The sequence below is a fragment of the Garra rufa genome, chromosome 24, assembly GCF_049309525.1.
Source record: "Garra rufa chromosome 24, GarRuf1.0, whole genome shotgun sequence".
NCBI classification, from domain to species: Eukaryota; Metazoa; Chordata; class Actinopteri; order Cypriniformes; family Cyprinidae; genus Garra; species Garra rufa.
Genome location: NC_133384.1, coordinates 20,966,487 through 20,982,391, shown reverse-complemented (window position 1 = coordinate 20,982,391; position 15,905 = coordinate 20,966,487). Strand labels below are relative to the sequence as shown.

The window sequence follows — 15,905 nt, the reverse complement described above, 5'->3', positions numbered from 1 at the left end:
ACTCATCCATGAGTTCAGTATGAAAAATAAAATGTCAGTGTGGGCAGAAGAATATTCTGAACCTTGAGGATGAAACTGAATGAATACATACTCAGGATTCAAAAAGGAACTGTCTGCAAGATGTTCCTATTTTAAAAGGTATTTTCTTTATATTCGTTTTCCTATTCGTCAAATATATTTATTACGTCAGAGTTCAGCTTTTGAAACTATCACAAAGAGAATCATTGCTTTTTAATGACTTCACCAGGGCTATATGGAAAAAGTATTGCAAAATAGCCTATAATAGTCTATTGATTGACTGGAGGTCACATCTTACGTGAGTGTAATATAGTTTCAAACTAATTTTTCAAAATTTATAATGAGAAAAAATACTAAATGTAGAGACCCCAAAGTAACTACAGAAGTAGGATGTTTTTTTACTTTTATTTTATAGTTATCAGACATAGTTGTTCAAGTGCTCATTGTTAATCACATTTATGGTTATAGAGCTGTTTCCTCCTGATTAAGTTCTGACTAACAGAGATTGTAATGTTAATTGCAGGTTAGAAGACCCTTCATATTTGATATACAGTTGATTTTTACTTGATATACGGATATGGCCAAGAATAGGTTTTTGGTCCCAAGGTGAACAAGCTATAAATCATACAGAATTAAGTCTTTTGAAAATGTAAAAATGCAGAAAGTTTCCTGTAAGGGGTAGATTTACATTCTTAAAAAAATGCTGGGCTAAAAACAACCAAACTTGGGTTATTTGGCAACCCAGTACTGGGTAAATATTGGACAGAACACATGCTGGGTTATTTTGACCCAGCTAATTGGGTTAAATGTTTTTAACCAACATGCTGGGTTGTTTTACTTAAAGGGGTCATCGGATGCCCATTTTATATGATTTATATGCCCAAGTTTATATGATTCTTTATGATCTTAATGAAAAGTCTATATACTTTGGTTAAAAATGCTCAATAGTAGTGTAAAAAAAACACCCATTTACCTTGTCAAAATCAGCTCTGCAAAAAATCAACTCATTTTATTGTATGGTTCCTTTAAATGCAAATGAGCTCTGATCGCCCCGCCCCTCTCTGCTGTGGGATTACGAGCCGTAATGTTTACTTTAGCTGTATTTAGCTGTGTTTAGCCGTGTCTATCGGCGAAACTTGCCAACAAGCACATTATTAAGAAAGGCCATTTGCAAACATGCATAAAAACCCTTATACTCACTTCTGCTGTGGGTGCAGCTGCCTCATGAATGATTCACATGAACATAGATGCATATATAGATCAGGATCGGCGCTTTCCTTTTAAAAACGAAAGTAACATGTTCCTCTGCATCTTCAGTGGCTCAGATGTCGCGAGTAAATGATGCCTGCTATTCATTATTACATCCAACAACAGAACACCTCAATCAAATTATAATGAATAAAATCAATTTATGTTGTGCAAAAGGCATTTCTATCATGCGAAACGACCGCTGACAGACGCAGCTGACTGACATCTCGCAATAAAATGACCCAAAAAGCTGAACCCAGCATTTGGGTTAAAAAAATAACCCAGCACTTTTTTAGAGTGCAGAAAAACTACCCAGCACCTGGATAAAAATATTAAAAACAACTCAATAAAATGACCCAGTAGGCTGAACCCAGCATTTTTAGAGAAATAGAGTTCACTTAAAACATATTTGACAGTTGAAAGGTTTATTAAAAAATATAAAAGAAGAGATTGGCCTTTTTCTTGAGGAGTAAAATTACATGTCAACTGTCCATCTGGACTTTAATTTGAAAGGCACTGAAATGTAATTTGAGTTAATTCCAATGTAATTTAATATTTCTGTTCTCCTTAACTGCTGCCTTAGTACTTATAATAAATAGTTCACTGGCAGCACATTAATGCTCTCAAAACACTGTTAAGTATTCCCAAATAGTCATGATTTTGAAATACGCAGCATGCTGTGGCTTCTCTGCCATCAGCAAACTAATAAACTGAATTGTCAGTGGACGCATAAAACCAGAGTTTATAAATACTGCAGATCACCCATATGGATGGCATATGGCCTGTTTGTATGTTCTCTCACCAAAAGTGAAGCATCAATCCTGAAAGAATTTTAACATCCAAACAATTCTGCACATTACCTTTAAGTTGTAAAAGAATCTGTGTTTCTCAGCCAGCTCTGTAACCCTACTCTAGACAGTTTTAGGGAACATCTGCTTGCCAGTTTGCGGTTTGTTACTTTTTCACTATGTGCAGAATCTGCTGCTGCTGCTGCTGTCTGCACTTACGCTAACAGGCTTGAGCAGAGTGGCGCGGTTATCTGGCTCAGGAACGAGCGGAGCAGGCTCGTCCCAGAGGTCAGCAGATGTTCCGATAAGTCAGCTGAGGCACAGGACTTCATTATTCACCTCAGCTGTGTGTGTGTGTGTGTGTGTGTGTGTGTGCGTGTATGTGTGTATATCAGCCCGGCATGCTGTGTTTACTGGTATTAGTTGAGGATTTGAGCCGGATCAAAGCATGCACAGACCTACGGTCATATTATTTTGATACTGAAACCTAAACAATTAATATGCAAGGAACAATGTGCATCCAGCTGGCCGTTATCGCAAAATAAACTGATCAGGTCTTGTACCACCCTGAAGGGATTTATTTTATAATAATGACCTGCTGACTATATTTTATGTTGATTATTTACAACTTCCATCTATTTGGTTAAAATTCCCCAATGGTTGTGTAAAACACCCTTTTTTACAGGCAACCTGTTTTGGTGCATGACTCTTTAAATGATAATGAGCTAGTGCTCACCCCGCCTAATATGCTAATACGGCACAGTCCGTTGGTGGTCGTGGGTGGGGCCTGAGCAATATGAGGTCATACTGCTTAGAAAATCAAAACGGCTTGATAATTGAGACTGTTTAGTTTTTTTGGGGATTGAAAAAAAGGAGTCAACAAATTTTTTATCATTGTAGGGTAGTTATGTTCATTTATATGCAAACACCATCTTTAAACATTTTTAATTGCTTTAACTAATCTAATAATGATTAGTGATTACATAATCTGTTCAAACTCAAGTATGTCATAAAAATTTGATTGTCTAATAGTAACGCAAATATGGACCAAATTATCCTCAATAAAAAAGCATGTAAAAGCAAAATGCAAGTTATTTTTATCTAGTACTGACCTGAATAAGATATCTGACATAAAAGATGTCCACAAATAAAAAATAATAATACTGCGTTGTTACCTGAATGTTTTTTTTTTTTTTTAGTGATACAATAGTTTTTCATGAGTCCCTTGTTTGTCCTGAACAGTTAAACTGCACACTGTTCTTCAGAAAAAATAATTTAGGTCCCACCAATTCTTTGGTTTTTCAGCATTTTTATGTATTTGAACCTTTCCAACAATGACTGTATGATTTTGAGATTCATCTTTTCACACTGAGGACAACTGAGGGACTCATATGCAACTATTCCAGAAGTTTCAAATGCTCGCTGATGCTTTACAAGGAAAAACGATGCATTAAGAGCCAGGGCGTGAAAACTTTTTTGAAGATCAGGGTAAATTTAGCTTATTTAGTCTTCTGGGAAAAATGGAAGTATCTTGTGTAGCTTCTGAAGGGCAGTACTTAATGTGAAAAGATGGATCTCAAAAACATACAGTCATTGTTGGTATTGTTCAAATACAAAAAAATGCTGAAAAACCAAAGAATTTGTGCAACCTGAAGGATTTTTCTGAAGAACAGCTGGCAGTTTAACTGTTCAGGAAAACAAGGGACTCATAAACAACCATCACTAAACAAAAACACAGCTGTGGATCATTTAGGTAACAACAACTTTTGAACAGGGTCATTTTTATAAATTCAACTCTTATTTTCTCGTGTGGACTACATGTAAGCGTCTTTTATGTGAAATATCTTATTCAGGTCGATACTAAATAAAAAATAACTTGCATTTTGTATGATCCCTTATTTATCCCTCTTAACATTTTGCAGACATTGCAAGGTGTATGTAAACTTTTGACCGCAACTGTATTGAGAAACGTGAAAAGTCCTGAGACCTTTCTTTTTTCTTTCTTTCTAAATGTAATTGAATTTGATTTCATTTACCCTAATTTATTATACAGTGAACCAGGTCTCTAATCTGATCTGATCTCTAGTATTGCAGTACGTTTTTCCTGGTATTCTTCTCATTTGGTGTGCAAATGAGAAGCTGTGCGGTTGCTGTTCTGTTGCCAAGGTCTAGGTCTGAGTCACTGCGTGGTCATTGTTTAAGGAACAAGCCCTCGCCTTCTGTCTCTTTCTCTCAAATGCCACTGCACGGCTGACATTAAATAAATAGATCAATACCACCCATAAAGACTGTTTTAAGATTCCTAGGAAGAATATACTCTTTTATCAAAGCTAAAAGAGAAGTGTTGACTGCAGAGACACCTTTACAGACTGACTTCTTTAGCATTACTAAAGTCAGTCTCCAATGCTAGAAAACATATGCAAAACATATGAAGCTGTAATCATAACTGTATACGAAAGCGATTACAAGTGCTCACTGTGGATATTTCAGTGATATGTATATACTGGTACGTATTTCGCATCTCGCAAAAACGTTCCTACAGGTACGTTTTCATCATGAGATGGTGGTTTTCTGATCTCCAAAGGTCTTGTTTACCAACTAAACTAGCCAAACACTTGTTTGACCAGGCTGGGAGATCATCTTAAACCAGTGTTGGCTAGTCTTATCCAGTGAGAGATGGATTATGTGCTGATATTTTTGGAAATAAGCCGTTTGAGAAAAAAAATGTGTAAAAACACAAGGCTTGGACCAGCTAATGACCAGCTTAGACCCGCTATCATGTTCCAAAGCCTAAGCTGGATTTTCCAGCAGGGAATCCACTTACATAGTTGAACTCTCACAAATAAGTTGAGCCTAAACACAAATATGTGAATCTGAGTGTCCGCGCTTCGCCAGGAATGCATCAGCGATCGCCCCGATGCCTGACCTGTTGCTTTATTGGGTCGCTTTCACACGCAATGGACCCTGCACCTGATGAGTTCGCCAGTGTAGAGTAAGGAGGAATGCGCCTCCATTATCTGATGTAACTCTGAGAGGAAATATTTGTGGAAATTTGGCAGATTTATTATCGGACGAACAGCACACTGTTATTGTAATTTAGGCAAATCATTGTAAACAACCTCTAAATGCCTTCTTTGTCCTCAGACGGAGAAGCTCCATAGAAACTTATCTAATGTAAACCTGCATTTTATTATTTCCAGGAAGCAATTGAGGGTAGCAACCGACTAGAACATTTTAGAATAGGAAGGCAATTATTAACCAAAGATAAGTAAGTGTTTTTTTTTTTTTGTGTATTCTTCTCTTCCACTCTTACTTTAACAGTGTTTTAAGCCACGCAAGGTCAGGTGACGCAATAAAAAGTGTGATGGAATCTTCTGCTGGTGGGGATTATAGTTGCACGCATGGCTGATGATGGCAGTGAAGCAGCCTCTCACTGAGCTCACCCTATTATCCATGCACCAAAGTACCGGAGACTGACAGCTGAAACTGAGTAAAAATAGCACTTATATTTTCAGCACCATTTCTGCTGCTCTTCTCCTAAACATTTATCATAAAATGCAGCTCCATCATCTAGGTGTTATTAAAAGTGTCACAGAGCAAGTAGACTTAAGGATTTCTCTTCAAGATATTTTGAAATGGTGTACTTCTTGTGGATTTTCACTTAAACTGTGATATGGTCAGCTGAATTCATCTAGATCTAAAAGAGCCCATGAAATCAACTTAGACTCTTATGTTTTTTCCCCTTTCCTTTCCAAATTTTCCTTGAGCCCATTGAGATTTAACAGACTCCCTGAAGCGTGCAGTGAGTTTGTTGAGGGGTAATTGAGAACAAATGTGAAATACGTACAGTACCAATAAGTACATATTACTGCAGTTTTTAATGGAAATGGACACCAGAGGCAGTAAAATAGCGAGCACTTGTAATAGTTTTTGTGCATAGTTATCATTACAGCTCCATTTGTTTTGCTACCCCTGCCAGATTACTACCCTCCTAGTAGTGGTAGGTTTAGGGTTAGGTGTGACTGTTAGTTAAGGTAGGGGGTCGAAAATTGGCCCAACACCGGATGAAACAAGTTTGCTTGATAGCTCATGCGGCACGGAATTGGACTTAGTATCCTTGGGCACGAATCCCATGAAAAACATGACTCACGATGAAAGACCTGAAACATCATACATCATACATCATATCCTCTTTTGTTCATACTATCGGGTAGGTTTAGTTGGAGCATTATAGTTATAGCGCCACTCAACGGATATTTCAAGTCAGAACTGCAGTGACACATACAAAACCAATGTCACATAAAACATACCATATGTACGTTCATCCGTTCCAGGGAAAAAAACGAACACCCTTTTAGCGGAACTCAATGGACATTTCACACAGAATAGGTCACGAACGTACATGGTGGCACGTATTTCGCATCTTGCGAAAAAGTTCCCACAGGTACGTTTTCATCATGAGATCAGGTTGGAAATGTCAAGTGAGAGGAGGCAATTCCTCCATCGTGAGATGATTGGATAAGACTGCGTGATTGGTTCATGCGATAAATCTCGCCTCTTGTGTTTGTGTGCGCTTTCTTGAATCAGTCTGAATGAAGAATATAATGGAGTTAATGGGAAGACTCATTTAAAAAAGTGAGTAAGCAACTCACACACTTAGATATAACCACCTTGTTACATCAAATTAAGACTTGAAATGGCCTGAAAACATAACCTGTGGGAATTGTTAGTGAGTAAGCAGCTTAGTGAAATTTAGGGTAAGTCTCTGTGTCTGACCAATATTTACTGAGCTTTGACTGATTATCCAAAAAATTCAAGAATAGTTAAAAGTTAACTATTAAAAAGAATAGCTTTTACTGTTTAAATTGTTACTGCCTTACATGATTGTTTGGGAATAAATGTAAAATTCTTCAAAACACTTGATGAAACTTGATGAGATTCATACTTGGCTTTAATAAGTAGAATATTGATTACATTGTTAATGTAAAAAATATAAAATAGACATTTTGTTTTTTTAACCAACAAAATGTGACTGGAACAAAAATTTACATTTGATTAAAAAAAAGAAAAGAAAACTGTGCCTCCTCATTCTCACTGACCCATACAATGAAAACCTATAAAAACTATGAAAATCAATTATACAAAATGATTTTTAAAAATAAGGTAATCTTAAAGTGAAATCAGCTATATTTATTTATTTATTTATTGATTTATTATAATTATATGTGACCCTGGACCACAAAACCAGTCATAAAAGTCAGTTTTTTCAAAACTGAGAATTCATAAATAAGCTTTTCATTGATGTATGGTTTGTTAGGATAGGACAATATTTGGCTGAGATACAACTATTTGGTGCAAAAAATATCTAAATATTGAGAAAGTCGCCTTTAATGTTGTCCAAATGACGTTCTTAGCAATGCATAATACTAATCAAAAAGTTTTCATATATTTATGGTAGGAAGTTTTCAAAATATCTCCATGGAACATAATCTTTACTTAATATCCTAATGATTTTTGGCATAAAAGAAAAAAATATTTTGACCCAAACAGTGTATTTTTGGCTATTGCTACAAATATACCTGTGCTACTTAAGACTACTTTTGTGGTCCAGGGTGACTTATTATTAATTTTCATTATTTATTGTTTGAAATTTATTTTTATGACTGTCTTATAAAAGTGTTTTATTCTGCTTAATTTTCAGTCAAGTTGTAATTTTGTTCAAAAAATAGTGTTAAAATATTATTTAATACACAAAAAGTAAATAAGCCTTAGCAAGATAAATGATTTGGCCAATTTATTCCAAAAATTTTACAAATATAATTTCCGTCAATCCCAATTACTGAATGTTGTTAAATACATTACTTCATTTGATATGGGTGAAAATGAATATGTTAATTAAGATTAATATTTGTATTAAGTATCAGTGAACACAATAAATTTGTTAAAAGTGACAGTAAAGACATTTGCAATGTTACACACAATTTTTATATTTCAAATAAATGCTGTTCTTTCAAACTTTCTATTAAAACAGAAAATCTTGGAAAAAAATTGTATTATGGTTTCCACAAACATTAAGCACAATGTGTACTAAAGACTGAAGTAATGATGTTGAAAATTCAGCTTTGAATAAATCACATTTTAAAATGTATTCAAATAGAAAACCATTATTTTGATTAAAAAAACACTATTTTTACAGTATTTTTTGATCGAATAAATGGAGCCTTAGGCCCTGATCACACCGAACGCGTCTTTTAGTTCTAAAAACGCGAGGCGCACAGCACTGCCTTTTTTGGTGACTTTTAATAAAAGAGCAGTGTGCTGCGGGTTTTTTATGTTGCTAGGCAACGACCAAAACAGCTGTCCTGTCAGTCAAATCAAAGGATTATAGCGCGAGCGCTCTAAAATCTTAGTTTTTTGCTGTTAAGTAAACTGTCATATTAGCAGAAACCCTAAATAATACAGCTCCGGGTTACCCACGATAGACAGCAAAGGTTTCTCCTCTATTTCTTGCAGTCTCCGGACTTTTTAAGCAATGGTAAACTTTCGTCACCACAACAGAAGGCCCGCCTCTCCATTCATTCGATTGGACAATGGAAAAGAACACGAATGACGTTGGGCGTTTTTCCGAGTTGATTTTTTTTCAACTTCAGGCGCTCAGAGCGCTTCTGCAAAAACGCGAGGCGCAGCAGGCGGCGAAAATGCGAGGCGCCCAGTGCGCATAAGCAGCGCGCAGAACGCTCACTGCCAACAGAAAACCGTTCAAAAAAGGCGCCTCTCACTGCAAAAACGCGTTCGGTGTGATCGCGGCCTTAGTGAGCATAAGTAAACAAAATCTTTCCAACACCAAACTTATTTTCCCTTTTATGAAGGCATTGACTAGAATATATTTATTTTGTAAATATCTTCAGTGCTTTTGTCCACAGTCAGGTGTTGATGACCCAACAAGGTCTATAATACATAGCGACAACCTGGTTAGTAGCAATAGTGCTCAACAAGTACTGATCTCAGCAGAAGTACTTGAAATCAAACTCCTTTCATTTCTCACTAACCTGTTGTTCTAAGTCACTGATCTCTGGTCTCTCATATTGAAATGCAGGGACACACACAAATGCAGGCCCACGCACAAATACACCAAACTGAAGCACGCTCAGATACTAACTCAAGACAATAAACTCTGCACACAACATACCATGACACAAACACCCACACATACAGCATTATTAACACTATAGGGTTGCAGTCGGCCCTGTCCATTACACCCCTCTTCCTCGGCACCATGTCTTCATTGACCTTCTCAAGCTGTTCGCTGGACTTTCACGTTCGTATTGACCCGCAGGCTGTCTGCCACTGACTGTCAGCATGCATTTGTCATCAACAGTGGACATCAGTGAGCAATCCGGCGATTACTCACTGGCCCCACGCGCCTTTTCTCCCCTACAGGCATGATATCATCTCCACAGTGCAACGACGGTCTTTTGTCCGTGTGCCGCTAGCGTATAGACATACGTTGGACTGTCAGATTGTCAATAAGAATGGTGTATGGGAAACTAAAAGTCAGATAGGTAGTAAGTAGGATTTTCTTCAAGCAGCGGCTGATCTAATTCCCAGTAGGCCGTCGCTGCAAATATTTAGCCAAAATAAGCCCCCATGAGGTTTCGCTGCAATCCGTAAATATGCATATGAAATGAAAGCCTTACAAGATGAAAGCTGACACCTTAAAGTAATAGACTATCCTGAGAATATTATTGTGGTGAATCACTGAGACGAAAGAGATTGAAGCTTTGAAGGTTGGGATGTGCTTGAACAACTGAAATGTTCTCTCTCTCTCTGTCTTTTGCAGGTTGGTGCTGTTCAGATGTGTGACGTGGTAAATGAGATTGAGCTGGCAAGAGCGAGATGCGAGAATAAAACAGCAGGAAACGACACATCAGGTGATGTTCACAAAATGACATTGCTCGGTGCCATTTTCGCAGTCAGTAAACAATTTCGCATCGATGGGGAAAACAGATGTAACTATAGATCACAGAGAGCTAATATTTGGTGCTAAAAAAGAAAAAGCATTTACATTCATATCTAGAATTAGTTTGAATAAATAAATACTTAATATACCAAATATTTAGCATGAATGCATTAAATTTGTTAAAACTGACTATAAAGGTTATTTAAAGGTAATTTCACAAAATTATCTATTTCAAACAAATTCATTATGCATTAATGTATTACGGTTTCCACAACAACATTAAGCAGAATGTGTTTAACTTCGATAATAATAGCACCAAAACAGCATGTTAGAATTATTTCTGAAGGATCATGTGACACTAAAGACTGGAGTAATGGCTGCTGAAAACCAAAAAAGAAAAAGAAAAGGTAAATCTGGATTATTTAAAAGTAAAAAATAAAATATATTTATAATATATTTTTTTAAAACAGTTAGGTAATAAAAGGTATCTAATATTTATATTAATATTAACAATAAATTTAATAAAATAAAATTGCTTACAGTTGAAGTCAAAAGTTTACATACACCTTGCAGAATCTGCAAAATGTTAATTACCAAAATAATTTGTGATAGTTGTTCATGAGTCCCTTGGTTCTCCTGAACAGTTAAACTGCGCTGTTCTTCACAATAATCATTCAGGTCCCACAATTTCTTTGGTTTTTCAGCATTTTTGTGTATTTGAACCCTTTCCAACAATGACTATCATTTTGAGATCCATTTTTCCTTCTGGAGCATCAGTGAGCATTTGAACCTTCTGTAATAGTTGCATATGAGTCCCTTAGTTGTCCTCAGTGTGAAAAGATGGATCTCAAAATCAAGAATGATAAAAAATGCTGAAAAACAAAAATTTGTGGAACCTGAAGGATTTACAACTATCACTAAAAAAAGAAAAAACACAGTATTAAGAATCAAGCATATGTAAACTTTTGAATGGTGCAATTTTTTTAAATTCAACTATTATTGTCCCTTGTGGACTTTATGTAAACATCTTTTCTGTTGACTTCAACTGTACACAAAATATATAAATTATTATTATACATACATGCAATTTATTTAAATAATTTATTATGAAAAATAAATAAATATATAGATGAAAAGCAAAATGCTAATGCTTCATCCATCCAATGGTTTGAATATGAAAATGTAAAATAAAAAAGATCACTGTTTTCAAAGGCTGATTACCATCATCCTCATCAATGAGATGTATTACGCACATGCAGATGAGACCTCAAGCGTTCTGACAAAATACTGATTCATCAGCCTGGCTGATTATTTTGGACTTTCAGCAAAGGGTCGAGGGACCACCGCACTGCACATAGATATCCACAATTATCCGGAAGCTCCTTTGAGGTATGAAGTAGGTTATCCTCCACTGACTCATTCTTCAGGTTGACGAGGTGAACTGGCAATCAGGCATGAAAGACAATTTTTTTTGAAGTGGAAGGCAGCTGTAAAAGTCAGACCCCCATCATGGATAGAGAGTGGGATGAATGAAAGGATCTGTTGTGCCTACAAGCATTTCACGGAACTGTTTGAAGTGAAAGCTCTATAGTGTCTATGTGTATTGTTCTAAGATAGACTTGAGAGTTTCAAAATATTTATTTTTACTTGTGATATAACTAGGCTTTTCATATCTCAGATATCTGCTTGGATTGGGATGGACCATAATACAAACATGCGATTCAGACTTTTTTCTTCAGAACTGTAAGATATTAACTTGCAATTTTAAGTTATAAAGTCCAACTCTGAGGGGCAAAAAAGACTGATATGTTCTCAGAATTGCACATTTATGTAAATTTGAGATAAAAACTCAAAATTCGGGGGGAAAAAAGTCACAATTTTGACATATAAACGTGTGATTCTGAGAAAAGATATCAGAATTGTGGGTTTACATCACGCAGTTCTGAGGGGAAAGGTCAGGACTGTGAGTATATCTCAAAATTCTGACAAATAAAGTAATTTGTGAGTCAATCAAGCTCTTAATAGGCAAGTAAGAGACATCATTTACATTAAGCCGTACAAGTCTTAATACCTGAGATTCCCTTTAAAAGTCACCACTGAACTGCATTAGAAATTTTGTGGGCTCTGAAAAACTGTAATTTATGGCATACAGTATAGGTGTCATTTACTAACCACTTATTTGCAAAGCAAACATATATAGTATGCTATAGACTGGTGCAAGATACACCTGAATGAGTATATATTTGAGAAATAAGATGCCTTCAACCCACAACTCATCTGTAGGTACTTATTACTCAATGATAGACGACCTATAGTGTAATGGAAGCCATCTTTAAGGAGACGTTAAGTGGGATGATTCGTCTTTTGGGTTGTGTAAGGGTCAAGAAGTGCAAACACTGTTCCCTCCCCCTATAATTTAGTTGAATATACTTCCATACACACTTCTGAACTAATTATAGAGATGCAATCACATGGCTTCCATGAGCTTCAATCACTCAATCTAAACATTGAGACAGAGATTACCATTTCCTTTATCCCTCAAAGAATTTTTTTTTTTCATTTTGTAAAATGGCTTTTCTTTCAGCAGTTCTATTCATCAACAGTATTTAAAGTTAAACCTGTAAAGCTAATCTGTATTGTTTTTTATCCAATGGTTGACTGTGAATTTGGTTTAGAATTAGTAGTCAAGGCACCTACAGTCGTGGCCAAAAGTTTTGGGAATTACATAAATATTGGAAATTGGAAAAGTTGCTGCTTAAGTTTTTATAATAGCAATTTGCATATACTCCAGAATGTTATGAAGAGTGATCAGATGAATTGCATAGTCCTTCTTTGCCATGAAAATTAACTTAATCCCGAAAAAAAAACTTTCCACTGCATTTCATTGCTGTCATTAAAGGACCTGCTGAGATCATTTCAGTAATCGTCTCGTTAACTCAGGTGAGAATGTTGATGAGCACAAGGCTGGAGATCATTTTGTCAGGCTGATTGGGTTAGAATGGCAGACTTGACATGTTAAAAGGAGGGTGATGCTTGAAATCATTGTTCTTCCATTGTTAACCATGGTGACCTGCAAAGAAACGCGTGCAGCCATCATTGCGTTGCATAAAAATGGCTTCACAGGCAAGGATATTGTGGCTACTAAGATTGCACCTAAATCAACAATTTATAGGATCATCAAGAACTTCAAGGAAAGAGGTTCAATTCTTGTTAAGAAGGCTTCAGGGCGTCCAAGAAAGTCCAGCAAGCGCCAGGATCGTCTCCTAAAGAGGATTCAGCTGCGGGATCGGAGTGCCACCAGTGCAGAGCTTGCTCAGGAATGGCAGCAGGCAGGTGTGAGCGCATCTGCACGCACAGTGAGGCCAAGACTTTTGGAAGATGGCCTGGTGTCAAGAAGGGCAGCAAAGAAGCCACTTCTCTCCCAAAAAAATATCAGGGACAGATTGATCTTCTGCAAAAAGTATTTACTGCTGAGGACTGGGGAAAAGTCATATTCATATTCATATTCATATTCTCCGATGAAGCCTCTTTCCGATTGTTTGGGGCATCTGGAAAAAAGCTCGTCCGGAAAAAAGGTGAGCGCTACCATCAGTCCTGTGTCATGCCAACAGTAAAGCATCCTGAGACCATTCATGTGTGGGGTTGCTTCTCATCCAAGGGAGTGGGCTCACTCACAAATTTGCCCAAAAACACAGCCATGAATAAAGAATGGTACCAAAACACCCTCCAACAGCAACTTCTTCCAACAATCCAACAACAGTTTGGTGAAGAACAATGCATTTTCCAGCACGATGGAGCACCGTGCCATAAGGCAAAAGTGATAACTAAGTGGCTCGGGGACCAAAACGTTGAAATTTTGGGTCCATGGCCTGGAAACTCCCCAGATCTTAATCCCATTGAGAACTTGTGGTCAATCCTCAAGAGGCGGGTGGACAAACAAAAACCCACTAATTCTGACAAACTCCAAGAAGTGATTATGAAAGAATGGGTTGCTATCAGTCAGGATTTGGCCCAGAAGTTGATTGAGAGCATGCCCAGTCGAATTGCAGAGGTCCTGAAAAAGAAGGGCCAACACTGCAAATACTGACTCTTTCCATAAATGTCATGTAATTGTCGATAAAAGCCTTTGAAACGTATGAAGTGCTTGTAATTATATTTCAGTACATCACAGAAACAACTGAAACAAAGATCTAAAAGCAGTTTAGCAGCAAACTTTGTGAAAACTAATATTTGTGTCATTCTCAAAACTTTTGGCCACGACTGTACAATACATTTTTCCTTCAGAGTTCCCTAGTCAGTGTGTTTAGCCATAAAGAGCTTTCAGCAGCCGGACTCGTTACATTTATCTGATTTCAATTTAAACTGCAGTCCTGTGATGATTGAATTTACATGTCTACAGTCTGTGTGCCGCTGACCCATCCTCACATCCATATAGCTTGTGTCTGAATGAGGTGGATTTTTAAACAGGCCACTTGCCTCTGGAACATTCCTCTGTAGCTTGGAGAGGACGAATAAGATAAACTAGCTGTCAGATCTCCACATTCACAGTCAAGAGCCAACTCACCTCGCCTCATGAATCAGACAGATGCATTCTGGGGGCATGAGGAACATCATAAATATTCAAAATATTACGGGTAAAGCAATAAGCTGATACCATATCTCAGTTTATTGTGCTAACAGGTGTCCAACTGAAGGATGAGGGAAGTGTGAGTTTTAGCGCTCTTGTGTTACTATTAAATAAACCCCAGTTAAATTTAGACAGCGTGTACTACAGGAATGAAAACATTGTGGAAATTAGTTCATTTGAAGTTATACTAAGAGTAGAAGGGCAGTTTTTCAAGCATATTTTATAAAATAATTGTATTCTGAAGCACCGTTTCTTAAAAAAACTTAAAGGAGAAGTTCACTTCCAGAACAAAAATTCTAAGATAATGTACTCACACTCTTGTCATTCATGTTTGTCTTTCTCCAGTCGTAAAAAAAAAAAAATGTTTTTGGAGGAAAACATTTCAGGATTTTTTTCCATAAAGTGGACTTCCATCCCCCGAGTTTGAACTTCCAAAATGCAGTGTAAATGCGGCTTCAAACAATCCCAAATGCTGTTGTAAACGATCCCAGCCGAGGAAGAAGGATCTTATCTTGTGAAATGATACAAAAAATACAGTTTATAGACTTTTTAACCTCAAACGCTTGTTTTGTCTAGCGCTGCCTAAACTCTGTTTTTTTTTTTCTGGTTCAAAACTCCCATCTTATTTTCTCATTCAACTTCAAAAATAATTTCAAAATCATCCTAGATTGCTGCAGAAGTACTGACCCAGTGTTTGCAAAGTTAACATGCAAAGAAGACCCTTAACAAAAAAAAGTAAAACAGCAATGGAGGACGATTTTGGAGTTGAGGGGGAAAATGAGATGGGAGTTTTTCGACATACTGACGGTCTTGAACCGGAAAAAAATAAGTTCAGACAGAGCAAGAAAAGACGAGCGTTTGAGGTTAAAAAGTATATAAATTGTTATTAAAAAAAAAATGCTAGATAAGGCCCTTCGTCCTCAGGCTGAGATCGTTTACAATCACATTTGGGATTGTTTGAAGCTGCATTTGAACTGCATTTTAAAAGTTCAAACAATAGAAGTCCACTATATGGAGAAAAATCCTGAAAGTTTTCCTCAAAAAACATAATTTCTTTATGACTGAAGAAAGAAAGACATGAACATATTTGATGACAAGGGAGTGACATAATCTATTATCTATACATTTTTGCTCTGGAAATGAACTTCTCCTTTAAATGAGACATTTGAAAAAGAACTAATCGTAATTAGAAAACACTTGCAGATACCTCCAAGTTATTGGTGATAAACTGGCACCTGGTGCTAATTTCCTTAATTATATGACA

At 36.6% G+C, this 15,905-nt stretch overlaps 1 protein-coding gene across 1 annotated transcript in view; it reads left to right on the top strand.

Moving 5' to 3' along the window:
- Positions 1 to 15,905, top strand: part of vipr1b (vasoactive intestinal peptide receptor 1b) — a 76,319-nt gene that overhangs the window by 15,404 nt on the left and 45,010 nt on the right. Inside the window, exon 2 of the mRNA XM_073830455.1 lies at positions 9,895 to 9,985. Within this exon, the coding sequence (XP_073686556.1) occupies positions 9,895 to 9,985 (91 nt within the window). The remainder of the gene's footprint in view (positions 1 to 9,894; positions 9,986 to 15,905) is intronic.